The sequence below is a fragment of the Puma concolor genome, unplaced genomic scaffold (genome assembly GCF_028749965.1).
Source record: "Puma concolor isolate L17-30 unplaced genomic scaffold, mPumCon1.1.hap2 unalloc_scaffold_27, whole genome shotgun sequence".
NCBI lineage: Eukaryota > Metazoa > Chordata > Mammalia > Carnivora > Felidae > Puma > Puma concolor.
The window spans coordinates 520388-544452 of NW_028240233.1; the positions used below are offsets into that span (position 1 = coordinate 520388).

Below are 24065 nucleotides of genomic sequence, written 5' to 3' on the forward strand. Positions count from 1 at the left end.
ACTTGGCCTGGTTCCTGACACATGTAAGTATTCCGTTAAGGTCTGTTACATAAATCAATTATAAAATACATATATGTAAAATCCTTTGGAAAGATAAAGACAGTTCTGTCATAATATAAGCATGTCAAAATACCTATGTTTTGGAAAAGGATTGGGAGGGAATACAGAAAACCTGGTTTGAACTGTTAGCTGATAGGATTATGGATAAATATTTTACTGTTTTATTTTTATCTTAGCCCAAACAGTTCATGTTAATGTTCTTAGAAAACTTGAATGTTCTTTTTTTCTTTAAAAAAAAAATTTTTTTTAATGTTTATGTATTTTTGAGACAGAGAGAGACAGAGCATGAACGGGGGAGGGTCAGAGAGAGAGGGAGACACAGAACCCGAAGCAGGCTCCAGGCTCTGAGCTGTCAGCACAGAGCCCGACGCGGGGCTCGAACTCATGGACCGTGAGATCATGACCTGAGCCGAAGTCGGACGCTCAACCGACTGCGCCACCCAGGCGCCCCTGTTCCTTTTTTCTTTATAACAGCTTTAATGAGACACAATTTACATTGCATAAAATTCACTCATTTAAACTATTCAGTTCAGTGATTTTTGGTATATTCACAGAATAGTGAAACTACAGCCACTACCTAATTTTAGGACATTTTCATTCTCTCAAAAAGGAACACTGTGCCCATGAGCAGTCACTCCTCTCTAGTCCCCTCTCCCTCGACCCCTAGCAACTACTAATCTACTTTCTGTCTTTATGGATTTGCCAATTCTGGACATTTTGTGTAAATGAAGTCATACAGTATGCAGTCTTTTGATGTTAGACATCTTTTCATATGACTTATGGGTCATATACTTCTTTCATTGTTTGCTTATTTGACTTGAGAGAGAGAGAGAGAGAGAGAGAGGCAAAGAGAGAGGGGGACAGAGGATTCAAAGTGGGCTAGGTGGTGACAGCAAACTCCCAAATCGTGAGATCATGACCTGAGCCAAATGGACGCTCAACCGTCTGAGCCACCCAGGCCACCCTAATGCCTTCTTTTCTTTTCTTTTTTTTTAATGTTTATTTATTTTTGAGAGACAGAGAGAGACAGCATGAGAGGGAGAGGGCAGAGAGAGAGAGAGGGAGACCCAGAATATGAAGCAACCTCCAGGCACTGAGCTGGCAGCACAGAGCCCGATGCGGGGCTCCAACCCATGAGCCGTGAGATCATGACCTGAGCCGAAGTCGGATGCTCAACCGACTGAGCCACCCAGCTGCCCCTTCTTTTAATGTTTACTTATTTTTGAGAGAGAGAGAGAGAGAATGTGCATACGTGTATGTGCCTGTGGGGGAGGGGGCAGAGACAGAGCGGACCGAGGATCCAAAGCAGGCTCTGCTCTGACAGCAGAGCGCCCAATGCAGGGCTTGACCTCACAAACTGTAAGACCATGAGCCGCTTACGATCATGACGCTTAACCGTGTGAGCCACCCAGGCGCCCCATATGTATGACTTCCTTTGAGAAATCCTTGGTCTTTAGGCAGCCCGTATTAAAATCCGTCGTTTTTTATCAATTCCCATTCCATCACCAAGAAGATGTTCTAGAAAGGGCAGGATCTCCTCAGAGCCTGCTTCTGCTATAACTCTTTCTCAACCCGAGGCCTCGCTTTCCAGACAGTACTCATTCATTTCAAAGTGAGGAAAACCAACGACATGGCTGTCCCGTGCCCCCTTCCCCACCCTTGAGCCTCTCCGACTGCCTACCGGGATGGCAGCCCGGGGGTCCAGTCCATTCTCCACCACCGAGAGCATTTCCGCTCACACTGCAGCTCCCTCGGAGAATCACATGACACCTGCAGAGACAGACGGCGGCGGCCAGATGAGCAGGTTCCAGCTCCCCACCCGCAGCCAATTCTCCCCCTCCCCCAGCAGGCAGCGGGTCAGCCCATCTTCCTCAAACTGCAATGCAAAGGCCTCTGAATTCAAAAGTAAAAGCCAAGAGTGGATTTTAAGGAAGGAAACAAGGGAAGAGAAGAAATCTGAGGGCTCGGATCTCAGGAGGTGGGGAATCCTATGTGCCATGGGTGGGTCCACCCTAATCAGGGCATGGAAAGGCCTCTGTATGCCACACCACACGCTGGCACAAAAAAGCAGGGAATGAAGGGCTGATTTGGATACAGAACTAAGGGTGCGAGGGGGATGCTGCCGCTGGAGGTGCCAAGAGCCCACATGGACCAGGAAGCAGGGGCTCACAATTCACATTCGGAGCCTCTGACTCCTGTGCCAGCCCCATGTCTGCCAGCTCGGCGGGGACAAGCACAACCGAAGGAAGTTTCCAAAGGGAGGGCCTCTTGCTACATAGCTGCTTCCCCTCCAGGCACGAGGGTCCAGCTGGAGCAGCACAGGGACACGCCTAAGGGAAACAACACGGGTTCGAATCTCGATTTGCCACTAACCACTTAGGCATGCTAGGTGGGGCACCACGGCAGACGTCTCAAATGGAGGTTATGAATGTGGAAAATGCCCAGCACAGGGCCTGACGGTACTAAGGATAAATGGTGTCTATTACCCCGGTTGGATGTGGCCAAGCCTTACAGGCAAAGGCCACTGTCTGAATGAGTCCGCTCAACTACCTGAAGTCAGTACACAGGTAAATCCCTCAGGGCACTGGCTCCCCCCCACCCCCCGGGGGTGGCTTAGGTCGGGGGTGGGGGGGGCCTCAACCTGAGCCTCGGGGGGGGGGGCTGTTGGCTCGCCTGGACCGCCCCAGCCACTTGGACGGACCAGGATTGGGTAGGCACATTCCCATCTAAACAGATCTCTAGTGACCACACTGCCGAGCATGGAGGGACACCAAAAAACAGGTCATCGCTGTCTCTGTTCTCAAAAACCGATGGCCCAAAGAAGTTATCAAATGGAGGCATGCTGAATGGATTTTGTACTGTTTACACACATTGCTTCATTCATTCCTTGGAACCACCCTAGGCGAGCTCTTTTATTATCCAGATCTAACAGATACGAAATCAAAGCTGACCCAGGTCAAGGAACTTCCCAAGATCCCAGGGCTGATCAGTGGCGGGCTCTACCACCTTCGGCCAGGATGACATCCACCCTTCTGGAAGAGGCAGGTGTGAGCTAGGGCTAAGGGGTGGCTGGGGAGGGGGCAGGGGAGTCTTGGGAGGAGGGCTCTTCGGCCGGGGGCCCAGGTGGCGGGATGCAAGGGAGCATCGGGTTGAGTCTGGCAGGAAAGGTTTACAGGCGAACAGCGAGGCATGGAGAACGGCAGGGTGGCCCTAAATGATGAAAGACGCTCTGATTCACCCCTGGCCTCTGGATCCGGCAGAGGGTGAACAGGACCCAGCGCCGACCTTCCTAAGTAAGGACATGCAAAGGGAGACAGGTGTGTGGAGGACGGGCCCCACGAAACCAGCTCTGGTCAGCGCACAACAGACTGACAGGAGGAACACTAGCCCCTGGCCACAGCCCATCACACTGTCTCTCCCTCCACCACTTTCCCAGCTCCTACCCACCGGGAATCCTCAGGACCCTTTGCTGGAGACCAGCTCCATGCTCTGGCCACCAGGGCACCGGGAGAAGGGGACGTACTACAGAGTCGGTCCTGAAACCGTGCCTGATCCTAGAGGCTGGGTTTCTTCAAGGCTACCCTACGCAGCCCTGCAGGCCAAGTTCAGGCTCTCTGGCTTTGAGACCCTGGCATCCAATCCCCTTTGGTAATTCCGGGGGCCTGCCCTTCTAGACAGAGCCTCAAGCCCTAAAACTGCCCTTCCCTCAGCCGGCCTCAAGGCTTGGGCCTCAGCAATCTGAAGAGGAGGACCATTGAGGCCTCATCAACTAATTAACTGAAAATAATATTCACTGGAGGGAGGGAGGCTTATCATTAAGTGGGTGTCCTGGCCAAGTCAGGATCTGCTGAAAAAACAAAGTAAACTGACACTGAGGTCAGAGCAGGGCCAGACAAGAGACAACTGGGACCTAAAACAGTGTCAGGAACGTCACAAAAGGACAACCGTGCAGAGAAACCTAGAAGAATGGCCACTTGACAATTCACAAAACAGAACTGAGACGTGGGGGTCAGGCCAAAGTTCCGGGCACATCTTTCTTTGCAGGAAACCAAAGCTCCCTACATAGGCCTGTCGGTGCTAGAACGCCTCAGGAAGGCAGGCAATGGCTCAGAGGCAGGACCACGACCATCTACGATGTGAGATCTCTGGGCTCTGGGTCTCCTGACTGCTAGGTCAGCACTCCAGCAGGCTCCTTGGGTGGGCCAGACCCCCATCTACCATGCTATGGGACTGGTTTCACTTTCTATCCTCAGAACTGTCTTCACTGACACCAAGAAGCAAACAAAAGAGGGGTGGGTCTTCAGGAGACCCAGAATAAAGAGAGCAAGTAGAGAGTTCAAACATCCCTGATACAGTTGAGCAGAAAAGGTGAGTGCCGTGTGCCTTTAGGAAACTCCTAAGCCACCCTTCGTCTACCTCTGCCCCTCGGTATCGGTTCACTCTGGCACAGGATCTCATTCTCTATCCTCATTTAATTCTTAAAACAATCCTGTGAGAGAAGGATGATTATCCCTCATTCACAGAAGAGAAAACTGAGGCTCAGTAGAAACACGCCTCAGGTGAGGGACAGAATTTTCTCATTCCAAGCTCTGTGCCTTTCGCCAGTTCATACTGTCCCAGGTCCTTGGTTCAAAGAGTTTCAGGCAAACTTATTATTCACAGACTCTTCAGAAGCTCCACCTTATCAAAGAAGGCCTAACACTGACAAGAAACAATCTTGCCCATCAGATCTGTGGCCCCACCTAGCTGACCACAGGTCCTTTCCATGGCAGCCAGGTTTCCGAGCTGTCCCTCCTCAAACGTTCCAACACACAGGAAGGAATCGTTGTGGTTGATTCTCTTCGTGATACTGCCTGGCCTTCTATAAACATCCAATTTCACTTCCTCAGGAGACTAAGGAAGAACGAAAAGAGGAGAAGGACTCAGATGAGACTTACATTAAAAGAAGAAATGGATAACCTGGCTTCACCACTTTCGAAACACTCCGTTCATCAGTAAACAGCAACCTCCTCTTCTGAGAGACTTCCCCGCCATCCGCGACAGCCTCGTCTCTACGGCCTGACTCCGATCCTGCACCTGGCTATGCACGACAACAGGCCGGTGTTTAAGCCCTCCAGCTGCTCTACCAGGTGATGAGTCAGGGTTTTCAGTTGGAAACAAATGACAAAGTTATCTTCTGATTCAGAAAGACAGCGGATACTTCAGACATGTGAGTGCTGAGTAAACAGCACCTCCTTCTACCTGAAGAAAGTCGGATTTCTAGACAAGAGCCCTGTGGGGGGTGGGATGGGTGTGTGTGTGGGGGGGGGGGGGTAGGGCAGCAAAGCAACTGAATATCAGCTGGAGGGCAAGCAACTTCTAGCTCGTGATTCCCAGTCCAAAGGCTAGTGGGGGAGGCCAGAAATGTGAAGTCTAGGAACACTGGGTATCTTTCTTTCCTCCCTCCCTCCTTCCATCCAACAACACCCATCTCTCCCATATTCTTGTCCCAGGTCCCTTAAGATTCTGGCAAGGACCAAACTCTGAGTGAATGAAAGCAGGACCTTTGCCTGACTCATTCACCATTGTATTTCTAATGCTTCAAACAGTGCACGGCACAGGGTGGTGCTCAAGAAATACTTGCTGAATGAACAGATGAGTAAAATAAAAAGGCTCAGACCGTTGCAGACCGTAAGAGGTTGAGGTATACAACTTTTCAGTGGTGGGGTCACTGTGGAACTCCTTCCATTACACCAAGCTGCCAACAGGCTGAAACCCTTCAGAGATCACACCTTCACGGAAGGGGACATTGAAGGTCAAAGGCCATCCGATTCTCGAAGGCGTGAGACTACAAATGCAAGCAAAGACAATGGGTCTTCTTTGGGGTCCTTTACAATGGCTGTCAAATGGCCAATCCTTCGGAGTTTGGTCACCAGAACTTAGAGGGGAGGTGCACCCCCAAATCCCAGGAGATTATAAATGTTAACAATGGAGCCTGGGTGCCTCAAGAATGTCTAGCTACTCTGAGATAACTTGACTCTCTGTGTTCATGGGTAATCAAAATGGTCAAAACTCAATGCTCCAGCACCTGCCAAAAGAGGAAGCAATTCAACAGCCTCCACGGAGGCCTCGGCGTCCCCAGGATCCACTCATCTCTACTCTTCACAACATGTAACGTCACCTCTGGCACATTCGGTAGCGGGACTAATCTACAACCAGTTCTGGCCAGGAGGGGCACTGGGTGAGGGTCCTTTCTAAGCGGCAGGGCAATACACATGGACATGATTCTGTGACCACAGCCAACCCCACACAGTGGAACCCCTGGAGTTTCTCCAGATCATCACCCAAAAGGAAGTGATAAGCTCCCACTGCCCCAGCTGAATGAGTAGCTGTCCCTCACCTTCCAGGTATTTGGATGATACCTACCATTCCAGCAGCCAACGCGAGTGATGTAATATGGATGCCAGGAACACAATCCTTAAGGACAGCTACAGGGGACCTGACATCCAGGAAAAGCACTTGACCCACGGGAGAAGGATCTCTACTCCTCCACACTTACTTACCATCTGAGGCCCTGCATCAATTGAGGTGTTCGGCAAGTGCCTGGCTCTGAGAAAGCAGGTGGGGTCGGCAGGGGACTGCACTAGGTTCTCAGATCAAATGGGGACCACATCAAGGGAAGAATGGGCGCAGAGTTGGGATGAAGAGTTGAAACGGGGATAGGAAGACGTCAGTCTAACAAGATTGGGTAGGGGTGGTGGGAACTAGGGCAGCAAGAGTTGGGGGGTGGTTTAGCAAAGACTCAGGAATGAAGTGTCCTCAGGCTGGCTGGGGATGGAAAGAAAGTACGGGGTGGGCTTGGAAGTTAGGGGTTGAGTGGGCGAGGACAAGAAGATACATACAAGACTTGAGATAGGGCTGAGATCAGAGTTATCAAGAAGAGGGGGGTAAGCGCAATAGGGCATCTACTGTGGTGGTAGGTATTAAATGAGTGGGGGGAGGTGGGTGTTTTGGCTGAGCAGACCTTGGGGGGCTGAGCAGGGGGGCTGGGATAAGAAAGCTGAGCCTGAAAAGGGGTAAGCCAGAAAGACGGGGAGGGGGGAGGGGGGGTTCGAGGAGGTCTGCGTGGAGCACTGGGATCGCCAAAGGGGTTGAGGGGTGAGAATGAGATGCGTCAGAGGGAGGCGGAGGGAAGTGGCTGTCCTAGGGGTTGGAAGTGGGCTGCCGTGGGGTCGAGTGTGGCTGCACTTACGCAAGACCAGTGGTGAAGGGGTGAGGGTAAGGGCTGGGCTCGGGTCACGGGTGAAGAAGAGGAAGGGGACGGGTCAGCACTGGCTGTTTGGGCTGAAGGCTCGGGTCCGAGTGGGGTAGGGTGCGGGGCTCAGGCGGGGAAGGGAAAAGGCTCTGAAGCAGGACAGTTTCAAAGCAACCAAGGGTTTGCGATCACGGACAGGGCTGGTGACCCATCGCCCGTTCTCGTCTCGGCCCCGCCGTCCCTTCTCACCCTCCTCGCCCTCTGACCCCTAACTCACCAGAGGGAGCGGGGACGGGGCGCGGGGCACTCCTGGCCACGGCAGCCCCTAAGCCTCCGACCAGGCGCTGCGGCCTCCCGGCCAGCGACAACAGGAAACGGCGCTCGCGGCGCCGGACGCCATCACGTTGGTTCGGCGTCCGGCCCCGCCCCCGGACCGCGGAGCCAATCGCAGGGCCGGCGGAGCCTCGGGGCGGGGCCACCGCTCGGGAAAGCCCAAGTCACCAGCCCCGGAGCAGGTGAGTGATCTGGGAGGCTGGGGACTCTGCGACCCGAGATGCGCACGAAGAGGCGAGGCCACCGGGGTAGCCCACCAGTGTCGGGCGGAACGTGTCCTACTGCCCGCCCCCAGAAGTGTCTGCGTCTCACTAGATCCCGGCCGCCTTCTGGGTTCATGACCTTGCCTGGGCACAGCACTATCTACCATTGAGGCTGTCTGTTGGCCTCCTGCCCGGAAGGTTCCCACTTGTAAAATCGGACCAATAACGTCTACCCTAGTTTTGCCTCCCTGAGGGCATCAGTGCAGTAGGTGCTTCCCGCCTGGTGGTTCTCAGGAAAAGCATACAGGTTTTGATCACCGCTGTCACCAAGGGAGCACCTTTAGGTACCCGTCAGCCCCCAGGCATGAAGCTTAAGGTTCTGGTTATTCTCATCTAGCCAGCAAGTTGTTTGTTTCCTTTACTTGGTAGAGTTGATATTTCTCTTTCACATGGACTCGGAACAGAAGGTCAAGAGTGTGTGTTGGTGGGGGTGGGGAGAGATGTCTTGTGCTTTGGACACTTCATACCTGCAGGCTTAGGTCAAATGGGATCTTAGGGCCTGAGTGTGGGGTGAGTAGTGGGGTGGAGAGGTACTGCTATCTGCAGGTTCAGGGGGACTTTGGGGGTGTCTACAGGGCTGGTCTGGGAACGGGACAGTTCTTGGAAGAAAGCTCCACTGATCTGGGCCAGGCTCTCCATCAGCCTTTCTGGGAAGGGGAGAAGAAGGGGTCCCAGTGCCTGTTTCCATTTATAAAACCAGCTGTTGAAGATGTGGCACCTGAGTGTGTGCGGGTTGCCCCTTCAATAATTCTCTCTCTAGGAGCGAGAACCACCTCTCCTCGATTTTAGACTAGATGAATCTGAGTACATTTAGTATGGTTAACAGTTGAACAGAAAGTTAGAAATAAGGACACGGAGGGATGCCGGGGTGGCTCGGTCGGTTAAGTGTCTGACTTCGGCTCAGGTCACAATCTCACAGTTGTGAGTTCCAGCCCTGCATTGGGCTCTGCGCTGACCGTGCAGAGCCTGCTTGGGATTCTCTCTCTCTCTCTCTCTCTCTCTCTCTCTCTCTGCCCCTCCCTCGCATGTGCTCTCCCTCTCAAAAGTAAATAAACATTAAAAATAAATAAATAAGGACACAGAAGCAAAGCATTATCTTAGCATTAAACAACTTGGAAAGTAAGGAATTTACTAGGAAATCCAGCTTCCTGGGCAAAAGGATAGTGTTTCTGGTTATAATTATAGCACATCAAGAGCATCAGTGTCTTGATACAAGCATGCCCTCCCCCAGATGGAGCCAGCAACATTCCTCAGTTCTTCCAATGAATTTGTACGCAGCCGCTGTCTGCAAAAGCTGTGGGAACCCCGCATGGTAATCTCTTGTCTATCTTTTCAGGAGCCCCCGTCTCCTGGTCTTCTCTTACTTCTCAGGCCTCTCGGCCCCTCTGCAAAGTCGACGGGCTTGTCTTCCTCTCTCCATCTTACTCTGGCGCACGTTTCCACCATTCATGGGCCACGAGTCCACCAGGTAGTCTGAGGCCGGAAAAAAAAAAAAATCTCCCATTACCCTGTTATTTGAGCAATAATAAAGGTACATGCAAAGTGCCATGGTGCCAGAGAAGAGGCCTGGAAGGTTATCCTGGCGGAAGCACCTTTTATCTGAGCCTTCCGGGTGGACACAGGAAAGGGCGATGCCGATGCCGGCGAAGAGACTGGTAGAGAAACGGCTGGTGGGTAGGAATGCAGACTGAGCTCAGGGGAGGGTGCACGGAGAGGTGGAGAGGAAGCTAGGAAGTAAGGCCAGAGTAAGAGGAGGGGGATCAGAATGGAAGGGGGAGATAAAGACAGATTGGGCAATGGGGAAAGGGAGGAGGCACAGACAGAGCTGGAGGCCAGCGCAGGAAGGGCTCAGACGCTCACAAAGGCACTGGTCTGTCAGAGTCAAGCACTAGGCATAGTCATTCAAAGCCAGGCAGGAGAACTGCAGGCATCTGAACTTCTCGGGGGTCTAAGGTGTCGATTCCTGAACCCCGCCCCTGCCCTGGAGAGTCACTCTGGGATGAGGCCCAAGCATTTAGCCTTGGCCCAGACCTTTTCTGTCTCTTGCCCTCCCACCCGTGGATCTGAAGGGTGAGAAAATGTGAGGATCTCTCTTTAACCTAGGAGCTGAAGGGCAAGGGATTTAACAGGTGTGGAAAACAGAGGCTCCTAGTTGCCAGATAGGAATTTTGATTTATCCTTAGCAACCACCCTGAAGGTAAGCACCATTGTTATGCCCATGGCATAGATGATAAAACAGGCTTAAGAGAGGTTAAGGAACTTGGGGGCCCAAGGCCATACAACTCATAATTACTACGGGTGGGATCCTCACCCAGCTCTGATTCTAGCTGGAGAACTAGCATAATTCAGTGGCCGAGCAAGTGGGCTTTGGAGCCAGGAATGCTTAGGTTTGAATACCGGCTCTACCCCATACCGTTTTCTAGGCCTTCCCTAAGACAGCGCGGGGCCCAGCACAACCCAGCAAGTGTGGGCCTGAGACCACTGCCACAGTCAGTGGTTTTCATAGGCCCCTCGAGATGGCACCAGAGATAGAAACTTCTAAGTTTGATTGGTGGTTAGAAAAGAGAAGTAAATCACAACACTCTGAGGCCCCTTCGCCTCAGGCAGAGGGGCCAGAGTGTGTGACTTCCGGGAAGTTCCCCAAACTATCTGAGCCTCAGTTCCTCATCTGTAAATTGGGGAAAATATCAGTTGCCGTGAGGATTAAAGAAGATAATATCCTCAGGACGGTTTCTGGTCTGAAGTAAGCACTTGAGGATAACTAGCTATATTATTATTATTATTATTATTATTATTATTATTATTATTACAGTTTTGGCTAATTTGTACCTACCCAGTCCAGTCAGATCTCCGTTTTCTAACTGGTCTTTGAGCACTGGAGTGAGAGCCTCTCTTGTTGGAACCCCAGATGTATCCTTACTTGGTCTCTGACCGAAATCATCTAAGTAGGACTAATGCCACCATTTCTTTTGAAACCGGAATAGGTAATGTTCTCATGGCTTCTGTTGCAGGAAGCTTGGTTCCTCCCACTCTACTTGAAGAAATGGATTTAAAGGGTTCGTAAAAATGATTTGTCAATTCTATCTCAATGAAGTTGGACACAAATACAGCTTTGAGGTGCAGTTGACAAAAGAATGGACTCTGTAAGCCTCCCAAATGTTATCACACGTAGTTTACAGTTCAAATAGTACGAAATGAAATGGTGAGGAAACAGAATGACCCGCAGCAGCCTCTTGCCTCGACCATCCCCACCCTCCTGGGCCAGCTCACCAGTCCTCGGTCCTCCTTACCTCTCGCTGGGTCTTCGGGTGCTTATCTCCACCTGTCTTGTGTTTCTAGCTCTTAATTCTTCCATTTAAAAGATTTAAAAAAAAAATTTTTTTTTTGAAAGAGAGAGAAGGAGAGAGAGAATCCCAAGCAGGCTCTGCACCGTCAACACAAAGCCCGATGCGGGGCTCGAACCCAAGAACCGTGAAATCGTGACCTGAGCTGACGTCAGACGCTCAACCGACTGAGCCACCCAGGTGCTCTGATTCATGCATTTTAGACACTGTCTGTGGACGTCCTGGCAACACAGGCAAGGAGTTAGGTCTTTAACACCCCCCACCCATTCCATTCTTGGGGTTTACTTTTGTCACTCTTGCCCCACGAGTGACAGTGGTTGCAGAATTGTGACTAGGCAAGTATTGTTCACCGCAGAGCTTACTCATGTAGTCCGATGGCACTCGTTTCTGTCCCCCGACCCCCCGGGGTTTAATTTCTTCTCCTTCTCTTTCTGTGCTGCCCGCCACGATCACTCCTCCACTCCGCTCCAGTGCTCTGGCATGACAGTTAGTGCCATTCCCCTCGGCTACCTCCTTGACCTGTCCTACGCTGCTGTCCTGGAACCTTCCTTCGCTGCTTCCTGGGCTGGGCTTTTCCTGGCTCCCTTCTCTTCTTGCTTTCTTCACTCTCTCTCTTAATCTGCAGTTAAGAATCCCTTTCTAATATTAAAAAATAGAATGGTCTTTGGACCTGCTCGTGATCGTAGGTATCCTTTCGATATCTATTAATTGGGACAAAAAATACAGAAAGACCAAAAGTTACTATGAAGGCACTCCTGCTCTTAAGTGAATTTGTGTTTTACTCGCAATAGCATCTATGAACGTGTGAAAGCCTGTTCAAAGTTTAGGCTTAGGGTTAGTTCAATCTAGCCTCAATGTCTGGTCTTCCATTTGTCACCTCACCCCCTCAACTTGCCGTGAGACAACCCCTCTCTTGACTTTCTATTCAGTTCCTGTGCCCTAGCAGAGACTTAAGTACTGGTTTAAGGCCCACCTTGCAGGTGCACGTGGCCATGGCTGGCCAATCAGGGTCTCCTCCTACCAGATACAGGGTCCAAGCAGACCAATCAGAGGCTTTTTGAAGACTGGCTTTCCTTTATGAGGCTTGCTCAACCTCAGTGGAGAGTTGGAGTTACTAACGACTATCTTTGCAGTCTTGGGGCATGCATCCTGAAGCCTGAAGCCATCATGGAGGAAAGCACAACTGAGGGACAGCTGCGGAGAGAATGACGTTTGAGCGCTAGATGCGGCCAGCTTTAAGATCTTAGGCTTCCCGGTTATGTGAGCCGATACACTGTATGACATTTTTGGTTTAAGCATATTTTAGTTGGATTTCTTTCACTTGGAGCATAAAGAGCGGCGACTGATACATTGTCTTTGCGAACTTGGGCAGGTTATACAAGCGGTGTGTACAGACTTGGACCGTGACAACGCAGCTCCCATTAGGTCCCCTGTGGCTGCCCTGTTATCAGCCTGAGCCTGAGACAGCTTGACGTGGAATAGTCCGTTTTAGGGTCTGGAGGAAACGACTTACCATGAGTCACTGCCCTAAAATATACTTTCTACCCACATGCCCGGTGCCTGGAATTCTGTGGTGATGGTGGCATTCCTTAGCGTCAACCATGGCTCTCTTCAAGCGGTTCTCCTTTGGAGTGTGGAGTCTGCGATATTAAACTTGTAGAAGTCCTTTCTTCTGGAGGTCCCTCTGGGAGGCAGTGGATCCAGGATGCGGTGTAGACAGACCTAGGTACACATCTCAGTTCCCAATGGCACGGTCCCTTTGCAGCTTTGGGGGCAAACACATAGCACTGTGTGCTGACCTTTAGGAGGTCAGTCTGTATTACATAAGGAATCCTATGCAGAGAGTGAAGAAATGGTCTCAGATTCACCCAGTAATATCCCCGAGTCAGCCCTGAGGGCAGGGTCTGGCACTAGGCGTTGGGAAGAGGAAGGAGATGTGATTCTTGTCTTGTCAGGGCTCCTGACCTAACAGAGAACTGCGGTTGAGTCTTCACATGGACGGACGCTATCTTTCACTCCGCGCCATTCGTAGGTGACGCCTAGAAGAGCAGGGCCACCGTGTCGTAGCCTCTAACCCACGACTCTGTCACATTCTGGGAGAGAGAATTATGGGCCCTCCCCGCAACCCCGCTCCTGCTGTGTCTCCTCGTGGCCACAGTGTACTTTCCCATCCCTGGCTTGGGGCTTGGGGCTGGTTCCGTGCTTAGGCTCGAAGAGGCTCCGTGCTTAGGCTCGAAGAGAGCAAGAGTGCTTGCTCTCTTCCGCTTCTCTTGGGTAGCCGCTGCCTCTTCAGCCTGGGTCCCGGCAGCAACGCAGGGAGACAGGACCAGCAGCGAGAAGCCGCGCCGATCCAGCCAGCAGGGCATTAAAGTACAGCGGTAACGGCCAACCTGTGAGAATCGGTTTCCCAGCCTCCTGAGTTTTGAGGATGGTTTATTAGTTAGCACTGTTGTGGCAAAAGATAACAGATACATGGACTCCCTCCGTTATCAGGTTACGTACAGGTTCAGCTGCTGCAGTAGAGACCCGACACAACAGTGGGTTAAGTGAATTTTTTTTAATTCTTTTTTTTTTAATCCTTTTTTTCGGGGGGGGGGGGAGTGCAGGCGGGGGAGGGGCAGAGAGAGTGGGGCAGAGGATCCAAAGCGGGCTCTGCGCTGACAGGCTGACAGCACAGAACCCGACGTGGGACTCAAACTCACGAACCGCGAGATCATGACCTGAGCTGAAGTTGGATGCTTAACCGACTGAGCCACCCAGGCGCCCTTTAATTCTTTTTGGTTTTAAGTGTTTATTTCTTTTTGAGATAGAGACAGAGATTGAGTGGGGGAAGGGCAGAGAGAGAGGGAGACACAGAGTCCGAAGCGGGCTCCAGGCTCTGAGCTGTCAGCACAGAGCCCGATGTGGGGCTTGAACCCACAAACGGTGAGATCCTGACCTGAGCTGAAGTCGGACACCTAACCGACTGAGCCATCCAGGCGCCCCAACAGTGGGTTAAATTAAAAAACAGCTTGGGGCGCCTGGGTGGCGCAGTCGGTTAAGCGTCCGACTTCAGCCAGGTCACGATCTCGCGGTCCGTGAGTTCGAGCCCCGCGTCGGGCTCTGGGCTGATGGCTCAGAGCCTGGAGCCTGGAGCCTGTTTCCGATTCTGTGTCTCCCTCTCTCTCTGCCCCTCCCCCGTTCATGCTCTGTCTCTCTCTGTCCCAAAAATAAATAAACGTTGAAAAAAAAAAAAAACAAAAAAAAAAACAGCTTCTTGGGGGCACCCGGGTGGCTCAGTCGGTCAGGTGTCTGACTTCGGCTCAGGTCATGATCTTGCCGTTCATGGGTTCGAGCCCTGGGTCGGGCTGTGTGCGGACGGCTCGGAGCCTGGAGCCTGCTTCACATTCTGTGTCTCCCTCTCTCTCTGCCCCTCCCCCGCTCATGCTCTGTCTCTGTCTCTCAAAAATGAGTCAACATTGAAAAGAAATTTTTTTAAGAAGCAGCTTCTTGATCTCTCATATGATAATCCGGTTAAGTACTGGATCTGGGGCTGGTTCGGTGGCTCTTATGTCAGGGAGCCAGGCTCCTTCTGTTTTCCTGCTCTACCACCCTGGGGTGTAGCCCTCATCCAGATGAGGCCTTTGTACTGTTGAAATCTTCATTTCCTCCACAGGGTGGCGCCAGACCGCTCTCTGCCACTGCCCTGGAACACAGGCAGCCTAAGCACCATTCCTGCCTCTGCTTCGGGCCTCGGGACTTTTCTTCTTCTTGAATGAGTGTGCTCCCGCCCCCCAGCTGGTGCTCCACGCCATCCCCCAGGTCTCAACAACATACCCCCACCAGGACCACAGGAGCCAGAGCTGGTCGTGCCTGGTGCTCCTCAGGACTGAGAGGCCCTGACCTCCGTGGGGGCAGGAGCCCGCCAGCATGACCAGTCGGGACTCCCAGGTTAAGAATCCAGTGGAGCCTCCTGGTCATCCTCAATCTGCTCTGCCCTTCGTCTCCCGCTCGCAGATCCCTGCTGACCTCCAGCCCTGAAGAAGCCGGAGAACCTCTGCTTCCCCCACCTCCCCGTCCGCCTTGTCCTACTTCAGTAGTTTGGTGAGCATAAAAAGGCCTGTCGAAGTGGTCCCTCTGTTTGGGGGATGGGCTCAGGAGGGGTGGGCATGTGGGTTCGGAGGGTGACAGATTCTTTCTCCAAATGCTCGCCAGGCTCCTCCGAGCCCTCTTCTTGATTCAACCTTGCTTGGCCTGTGAAGACTTGAACAACCACGGGCATGGTTGCTGGCAGCTCGTGGCCGCATCCCTAGTAGGACTCTAGCCTCCCTTAAAGTGCCTGCCTGCAAAACTCCCGGCTGTCTAAAGGATTGGCTGCTTAGTCCAGCCGACGCCTGAAGATCGGGCCCCTGTCTCCCAGCTTCTGTGAGAGGGCAGGAGCTTAACTCTGAGAAGTGTCAGCAAAGCCAGATGGGTCTCCTATGGGCCAGCGTCCCTTCCTGCTTTTTGTCATCTTTCACTTCTGATTATAGAGCCCCCACTCATTCCCTTCCCTAGTCCCTCATTCTCCCTGTGAAATACCCCATCACCTCTGTAATACTCCCAGTTGGGTGCCTGCTCACGATGAACCCTTTCCCCTACGGCACTGCAATACTATGTTACTGACTGAACTCTGTCTGGATTACTTTAAGTAGTGTCTGCTTTTGTTTATCTTCATCAGGGGAGGTGTGCGGGATCAGCCTTTTAATTTTTTTTTTTTAATATTTTGTTTTGAGAGAGAGGCAGGGTGCAAGCAGGGGGGTGGGGGAGGGCCAGAGAGCGAGGAAGACACAGACTCCAAAGCGGGCTCCAGGCTCCGAGCTGTCAGCACAGAGCCCGACGTGGGGCTCAAACCCAAGAACCGTGAGATCATGACCTGAGCCGAAGTCGGTCGCTCAACTGACTGAACCAGCCAGGTGCCCCAACAGCCTTTGAAATTAAATTATTTTCAGGATCAGCTTTTTAAGTAAGCATCCCAGGGATGTTTGCGTATAGAGGTCCAAAGGCTATATTTTGAGAAATCATGTTTCCCTGTGGAGATCTTTTCTCTGGCAGCCCTTTTGAATGGGGGCTATGTTTTCTCAGATACCGCATTGCCAATAGTCCATCCAGCTTTAATTCCAGTGAGAACGTTCCAGAGATGAAACTAAGAATCAACTCCAGGCGCTTCTCCAGTCACCTCTGGGAATGAGTGTATGTCGTCAGCATCCAGCACCTCACCTGCTGCCCAGCTAGAATGACACCTTTCAGGGTTTCTGACTTAGAAACACGACCACCAGGTTACTCCATGTGGACACCACCCCCCTTTTACAAAGCCTTTGAACACCCACCCATCAGGAGGGGTTTGCTGGATAATGTTGGTTGGCTCTTGACACCCATTTCTAGCCCCTTCTTTGCAGGTCCTGGAAACCCACGAACCATAGTTCACAGATTCCCTCGGCAACAGAATTCTGCCAATAAAGCGTACCTGTGTGAGATTTAGAAGGCGGGAAGGAGGCGGAAGCCATGCTTTTCTCCTCTGCAGCAGCAGACATGCAGGCTGAATGTTGGAGTCCATACTCCCCACCAGTCAGGCTTGGGGCCATGGGGCTGTAGTGACCCCAGCAGTGGCTTCCCGAAGTTTCCTGACTGAGTGGCAGCAGCAACTTTGAATCTATGGAAAGCAACTGTGGTAAAGTAACCTGAGAGCTAGTGGTGCGATTCCCCCCTGGCCCTGACCTTCACCACCGCGAGCCCCACCAGTGGTGAGCACCAATTGCTTGTATAACCTTTGCGTGTGTGTGTGTTTGAAATATCTAGAATGGTTTGTTTTCCTGGCTATGGTAGTTTTAAAATATGTTCACAAAACTGAGGGTTGACGGGGGGTGGGAGGGAGGGGAGGGTGGGTGATGGGTATCGAGGAGGGCACCTTTTGGGATGAGCACTGGGTGTTGTATGGAAACCAATTTGACAATAAATTTCATATATTGAAAAAATATAAAGATCTACTGAATGAGTGCTGGAAAAAAATAAAAAATAAAATATGTTCACAAATTCTTTGACTCTTCTCTTTATTTTAATTTTTTTTTAACGTTTATTTATTTTTGAGACAGAGACAGAGCATGAACGGGGGAGGGGCAGAGAGAGAGGGAGACACAGAATCCGAAGCAGGCTCCAGGCTCTGAGCCATCAGCCCAGAGCCTGACGCGGGGCTCGAACTCATGGACCGCGAGATCGTGACCTGAGTTGAAGCCAGACGCTTAACCAACTGAGCCACCCAGGCACCCCGACTCTTCTCTCTTTAAAAGGTGGGGTCTAAATTCCCACCCCTTGAATGGGAACTGGATTTAGTGACTAAGTCACTGCTAAATGCTGCTCTGTGCCGTCTGAGGTGAGGTCATAGGAAGGCTACCTTCTGTCATTTCTGTCTCTCTTTCTCAGCTCACTCACTCTGGAGGTACCCAGCCATCATGCTGTGAGGACATTCAGTCAAACAGCATGTGGGCAGGCTCATATGGCAAGGATCTGAGGCCTCCCTCCAACCCCCTTGACAGCCATGTTAAGTGAGTGAACCACCTTGGAAGTGGACCCTTCCGACTCAGTCAAGCCTTCAGGTGACTGCAGCCCTGTGGTATCTTGAGAATCTCACCAAAGACCCAGGGGCAGAAGTGCCCAAGATATTCCCAAAAATTTGACTCAAAACTTTTGAGGAATGGGGAGCCTGGGTGGCTCAGTTGGTTGAGCGTCTGTCTGACTTTGGCTCAGGTCATGGTCTCACCATTCATGGCTTCGGGCCCCGCATTGGGCTCTGTGCTGACAGCTCAGAGCCTGGAGCCTGCTTCAGATCCTATGTCTCCCTCTCTGCCCCTCCCCTGCTTGTACTCTCTCTCTTGTTCTCTCTTCAAAATAAACATTAAAAAAGATGTTTTTTGAGGAATAAATGCTTATTGTTGTTTTAAAAAAATTTTTTTAAATGTTTATTTTGGAGAGAGCAAGAGACAGAGACATAGAGTGCGAGTGGAGGAGTGGCAGAGAGGGTCATAATCTCGTGGTTCATGGGTTCGAGCCCCGCATCGGGCTCTGTGCTGACAGCTCAGAGCCTGGAGCCTGCTTCACATTCTGTGTCTCCCTCTCTCTCTGCCCGCACGCTCTCTCTCTCTTTCTCTCAAAAATAAACATTAAAAAAATTAAAAGAGGGGCGCCTGGGTGGCGCAGTCGGTTGGGCGTCCGACTTCAGCCAGGTCACGATCTCGTGGTCCGTGAGTTCGAGCCCTGCGTCGGGCTCTGGGCTGATGGCTCAGAGCCTGGAGTCTGTTTCCGATTCTGTGTCTCCCTCTCTCTGCCCCTCCCCCGTTCATGCTCTGTCTCTCTCTGTCCCAAAAATAAACGTTGAAAAAAAAAATTAAAAGAAATATGGCAGGGTGGCATTTGAGACTAATAAGTATTGTGCAAATTTGAGGTAGTGTTATAGAAACAACATTTTCTAAGCTTCACTCTATGAACCACATTTGCGCTAATGGAAATATTCCAAAATAGGAGAATGGAGTTGCCTGGAATCCCGGCCCACACTTTGGGAAGCCCAACTATGCACAGATGGGTCTTCTTGGTTTCTCGTCAGCTCTGTCTCTGTGTCCACCTCTCTTATTCAAAAAGTCACCACCAGCCCCCGCTCCACCCAGCTCATTAAGGAGTTTGGGCTGGCATGAGGAATTTCTGCCCTTGTGACCTAAGAGTGACTACAGGGCCTGGTACTGCGCCTGGCTCAAAGCAGGTGCTCAACAAACAGTAGCTGCCACCATCCTCATCGTTCTAATTATTGATTCTTTGATGGTAACCATGGCTTAGACGTCTCTGTACCCCTGCACCCTGCAGCAGGGCAGTATAACCGTCAGCAGGCTTTGGAGTTAACAGGCCTGGATTAAACCCCTACCTGGCAGTTTTGGATTTGCGGCTTTGGGCACCTGAACAGGTTACCTACATCCTTTAAGCCCTGTCCCCTTATCTGCCAGATGGGGATAATAAAGTATGTTTTCACGGACTGTTGGGCGAAATTAAGACTGCAACACGCCCAACCCAGGCCTTGACACCAAGTAAGCAAATAGTGAACTAGCTGCTGCCGCTGCTTCCGATTACTGTTACTCTCTAGTCTTGTGCTTTCAACACAGTTATTTGTTGGCTCACTGAAGTCACCACACCGAGACAGACACTTGGGGGCCATTCTCACTAAAACGCTGGGGGAACGGGAGCAGGCACCCGGAGAACAGGTGTCCTTGCCCAGCAGCAGCAAACTAATAGAGCCAAAGAGGCACTGATGGGCCAATCACTCCGCTTGGAACCGTTCCTACCAACCCTGCCAAATCTGCTGGGCTGTGCCCCAGTCCTACTGTCCCCTCGGGGGACTCTGTTGGTGGCCAGCGGTTGGTGCCATATTCCATCACCTATCGCTAAGCCACCAGCATTTATTTGGGGGCATGTAAAGAGATTGTCAGGGGCGCCTGGGTGGCTCAGTCGGTTAAGCATCCGACTCTTGATTTCAGCTCAGGCTGTGATCTCACGGTCGTAAGATCGAGTCCCTCGCATCGGGTTCCACACTGAGCACGGAGCCCGCTTGGGGCTCTTTCTCTCCCTCTCTCTCTGCCCCTCCCCCCTTGCTCTCTTTCAAAATAAACAGACATTAAGAAAAGAGATGATCAAACCTTGTTCGTTCAGGATTTCTTTTATTCACTACTGTATTTTGACTCTGACGTCCTTTTTCTAAAATCTGTCATTCATTTACTCAGAAAGTATAGATGACTTCATTATTTTTAATGTTTATCTATTTTTGAGAGACAGTGTGTGAGCTGGGGGGAGGGACAGAGAGAAAGGGAGACGGAGGATCTGAAGTGGGCTCTGTGCTGACAGCAGAGAGCCCAATGCAGGGCTCAAACTCCCACACCATGAGGTCATGACCTGAGCCAAAGTCGGATGCTCAACGGACGGAGCCACCCAGGCACCCCGACTCCTCCCAACATCCCAAATGTGACTGGTTAACGCCCTCCTCTGCAGAAGTGGAGGGATGTTTGCGTCTTCTGCACGTTGTGCTGCATTATCTCTTGGAATCGTGCAGCCCTGATCCGAGCTGGGTAGGAAAGCAGTGGTAGGTGCGGTGCTGGGCTGAACTGGAGAGAGCCCAGCCGCACGCATCCGACCCTCAGTGGGGTCAGCAGAGGCTAGTGTGGTACAGGTGAACAGGAAGTGCCCCCACCAATAAGTTTTCTGAAATAAAGGCCTGAGCAGGGCAGTCCTGGGTGATTACTGCTCTCACACATTCTTTACTCTAACCCTCCAGCATCTCCCTGCTAGCTCTCTGAGGGTGGGGACTTTTTTTTTTTTTAAAGAAAACAAACACAAAAACCCAATGGGAATTGTCTACTAGCTTGTAAGGTTGAGGAACACCCTACTTCCCGCTACACATTTTGTGTCTGAGTTTGAGCTCTTGGGAAGACAGACAGGCCTCAGCCCGACAGTGGAGGTAGGCTCAGCGATCCAAATACTCTGGCAACCCCAAAGACCTCACGGAGGGGCCAGAAAGAGATGATCCTCTACGGGCAGGGGGTCAAGCGCGTTGTGAGTAACTGGTATTTGGTGAGCCAGGGGAGAGAGCACCAGAATAAGCTGTGAATGAACTTAATAGTCTAAGCCCCTTAAAGATATGTTGTCCGGTTTCCAGAGACTGACTGTATCAGGGAAATGAGGGAAAGACGCCCCATTCACCCTACTTTGCCCATTTGTGTCTTGCGGAAATCCTGGCTACCACGAGGGACTCTGGCTTCAGTCCTGCTTCTCTCGCCCGTGGCCCCTGTTGTCTGTAGATAAATTCTGAACTGTTTACGTTTTAGTTCCTTACCACGTGGCTAGAATTGGTTATGGATTTATACATTTCAATATGAGAAGAAAAAGTATTTTATAAGCAATGCTGAGAAGCGAGTATCGGAAAGTAAACTTTGTAGGTGGCCTGAGGCAGGACGGCGTTCACTCTGTGACAACCTCACATAGTGTCTCACTCTCGTCACCCAGCTCTTCAGTAGTGGAATCTGTGGCCTTCTCTGCTGTGGCTTTGCCAGGCTCCCTGGGAAAAGGAGAAGAATGCCAAGGCTTTGACTCTCGAAAGGAACAATTCAACTCTTCATAATTGCCTCATTTTAGAGAAAATCTTCCCCAATCACGTACCCTAGTTCCATGTGGAAAATCTCATCTTAATGAGAAGAATCCTTGTCGTGTAGCTTCTGTGCCATGTTTTTCTTGCGTGTGGCATTGAGAGGTCTGTACATGTCCCTAAGCCAAAGTGGCCGCCTTCTCCAGAAAAAGCCCTCCTAGAAAACAGAAAGGACAATGTTAGGTCCGTTTCCCCTGCCTTCTCCAGCCACGGTACTTTATCCTCCTCAGATTTACCTGACTGTCACTTTCCTTTGAGCATCTCTTACGCAGCAGAGATCCAAAGAAGCCCCTTGAAGGAAACACACACACAGACAATTAGTGATTCGTACCATTTTCCATGCCTCTCACAATGTATTTCTCCAGTCTTATTAGCAAGCAAAATCAACACAGACCTGGGATCTCAGAAATAATTCCATACATGCTGGGCTTTCAGAATTGTCCTGTGTCTGTCCATAATGGCCCCACAGTGTCCCTGGGAGACCTTTGCATGTAACTTGACATGAAGTATAGGCAGGATTTTCACCCTGCTCCCCTTCTGGCCCTTGGCCAAGTGCCCTTGTGCAGTCAACAAACTGGGTGACCACACGGCAGAAGCACCTAACTCTCTCCAGAAGCATTTTACATCCGTCCCCGCCAGGCTTAGCCTCCCAGGCATCATTTGCTGGCGGGTGGGGAGGTGTTTCCATTTTCCTAGCTGCTTTACCTTACGAGATGAATCGCACCGAGTGAATGCCTGAGTCCAACCAGCAGTTATCTAGCTCACTGACTGTCACACTGCAGGCAGATGAGGGAGTGGGTCGTGAAATCACCTTAAAACACACGGCTAGCGCTAAAACACAAAATACTCTTTTTGCATACAAACGGAATAGGGGGTACCTGGGTGGCTCAGTCAGGTGAGCAGCCCAAGTCTTGATTTTGCCTCAAGTGATGATCTCACAGATTGTGACATTGAGCCCTGTGTCTGGCTCTGTGCTGATAGTGTAGAACCTGCTTGGGATTCTCTCTCCCTCTCTCTCTCTCTCTCTCCCTCTCTCTGCTCCCCCCCCCCAAATAAATAATAAACTCAAACAGAACAGAAAGAATCAGAGTGTATGGTAAGTTTGTTTTAGAAGGGACTTATGTCTATACGGTATGTGTGCACTGAGTTGTGACATAAAATGCAGTTCACAGCCCAAGAACAGTGTAGTCAGAGACATGCCCAACTGGAAAGGAACCATCTTCTTTCTGGTTCTAGTGGTACTAGTGATACAACCGTCCGGCAAGACATCTTCCTTTTCTCCTTCTCCATCTCATTATTATAAAAGGAAGAGATAAATGATTATCTAAGGTCTCTCCCAGTTCAAATTCTATTGGGTCTGGATAAAGGGAATGGAGAGCGGGGCCTCGAAAACCAGAAGGAGGAAGAAGGAAGTCTCCCCCCCACTCTATAGGACGGACTCATGTATTCCACCTTCCATCATGCTTGAAGACTAGCCCCTTCACCCCACGACTTTTGGCCCTCCCTATCCCTTCTCCAGAGCCTCTGAGAAGGTCTGTGGCCAGGCCCGATGCCCACCGCCAGCAGCAACGGGTCTGAACATTTCCACCCCCATCCCCCCATGATCTTTCTTTAAAGGTCTAGTGAGCAGGTGCTCTGTGCCAGTCCCATTCTAACTCGGGTTTGGCTGGGCAGCTAACTTTGCTGGATCCAGGCAAAGCATTAGGCCAAATATGTATTCTTTCTGCCTTTGGTGATTTCCTGGCTGTAAAACAAGGGGATTGAAATAGATGAGTTTGAAAATCTAGTTCTAAAATTCTACTGTAACGATTGCCAGACTAATATTTACCTTGAGCTTCCTTCTTTACCTTCCTTGGCTGCTGCTCTATGAGAATAAATCTGTTTTGGAAGAAAACATGATCACAGTTACCCATCACAATAACCACTCCCTCCAAATCTTTATTCATTCCTTTGCATTTTAGGTCTTCTCTACCCAGTGAGAGGATAACTTTTCCTAGGACAGGAATTTGTTTAATAGTCCTTTGACTCTTCAATAACACCTAACTTGTGTGCAGCTGGTAATACGTTTTACTGACTGTCTCAGATAACATTCGACAGATAATTCCTAATAAAAATTCTTGGGAGGAGGAAAAGAAAAGTGTCTACCAGAAACCTAAACAGCAGCACTGTTTTAAAGTCAAGGACAAGAGTAGGATGTGTGTTATCACTGCTTCTATTCATTGGTGTTGAGGAGGTCCTAACTGATGCACTGGGAAAAAATGGAGTGGTGGAAAGGAAGAACTAAGACGTATTTGCATACGAAATTACAGACAAACTAAAAGGCCCAAGAGAATCAACTAAAATTTTATTGGAAGAAATATGAGAATTCAGTAAGATGGCTAGATATAAAATCAAGAGATCAACATGTAAACCTCAATGACTTTCCTATGTTCCATAAATAATTAATCAAAAAACGGAAGAATTATCCCATTTACAATGATCAATAAAAAGGCATAAAGTACCTAGGAATAAACTTAGCAAAGAATGGGTAAGACCTATGAGATGAAAACACTAAAGCTCTTCTGAAGGACATTAAGAAGAAACGAATACATGATGTGAGACACTATTTTCCCAGAATAGTGTAAAGATGTCAGTTCCCT

General features: G+C 50.6%; 1 protein-coding gene and 2 long non-coding RNA genes across 34 annotated transcripts in view; 1 reads left to right on the forward strand and 2 right to left on the reverse strand.

Moving 5' to 3' along the window:
* LOC147571450 (pleckstrin homology domain-containing family M member 1-like) overlaps positions 1–7702 on the reverse strand; it is a 191938-nt gene extending 184236 nt beyond the window's left edge. For 22 of the 27 annotated variants that reach the window (XM_086696388.1, XM_086696389.1, XM_086696372.1 and 19 more), the window contains exons 1-2: positions 7572–7702; positions 1742–1830 (exon numbers count right to left, since the gene is read on the reverse strand). In XM_086696388.1, coding sequence (XP_086552514.1) covers positions 1742–1789 — 48 coding nt within the window. In that variant the 5' untranslated portion in view covers positions 1790–1830; positions 7572–7702. Of the gene's footprint in view, positions 1–1741; positions 1831–2230; positions 2256–4802; positions 4828–4997; positions 5141–5719; positions 5888–7571 lie in introns of those variants that run through there. The other 5 variants (XM_086696377.1, XM_086696376.1, XM_086696378.1 and 2 more) reach the window with 5 other exon arrangements.
* A 1280-nt stretch (positions 7703–8982) lies between these two features.
* On the reverse strand, positions 8983–12373 carry LOC147571455 (uncharacterized). The gene is made up of 2 exons (XR_015247384.1): positions 12208–12373; positions 8983–9363 (listed from the first exon to the last, which is right to left on the reverse strand). It is a non-coding gene; the product is annotated as an uncharacterized LOC147571455 (long non-coding RNA).
* On the forward strand, positions 9226–17117 carry LOC147571456 (uncharacterized). 6 transcript variants are annotated; one of them, XR_015247382.1, is made up of 6 exons: positions 10909–10946; positions 11282–11414; positions 12368–12509; positions 12607–12960; positions 14890–15317; positions 15429–15903. It is a non-coding gene; the product is annotated as an uncharacterized LOC147571456 (long non-coding RNA). The 6 variants fall into 6 exon arrangements; XR_015247381.1 differs by lacking the exon at positions 10909–10946 and adding an exon at positions 9226–9358 and having other exon boundaries at positions 12368–12960; XR_015247383.1 differs by lacking the exon at positions 15429–15903 and adding an exon at positions 16338–17117 and having other exon boundaries at positions 12368–12960.
* Positions 17118–24065: the final 6948 nt, after the last annotated feature.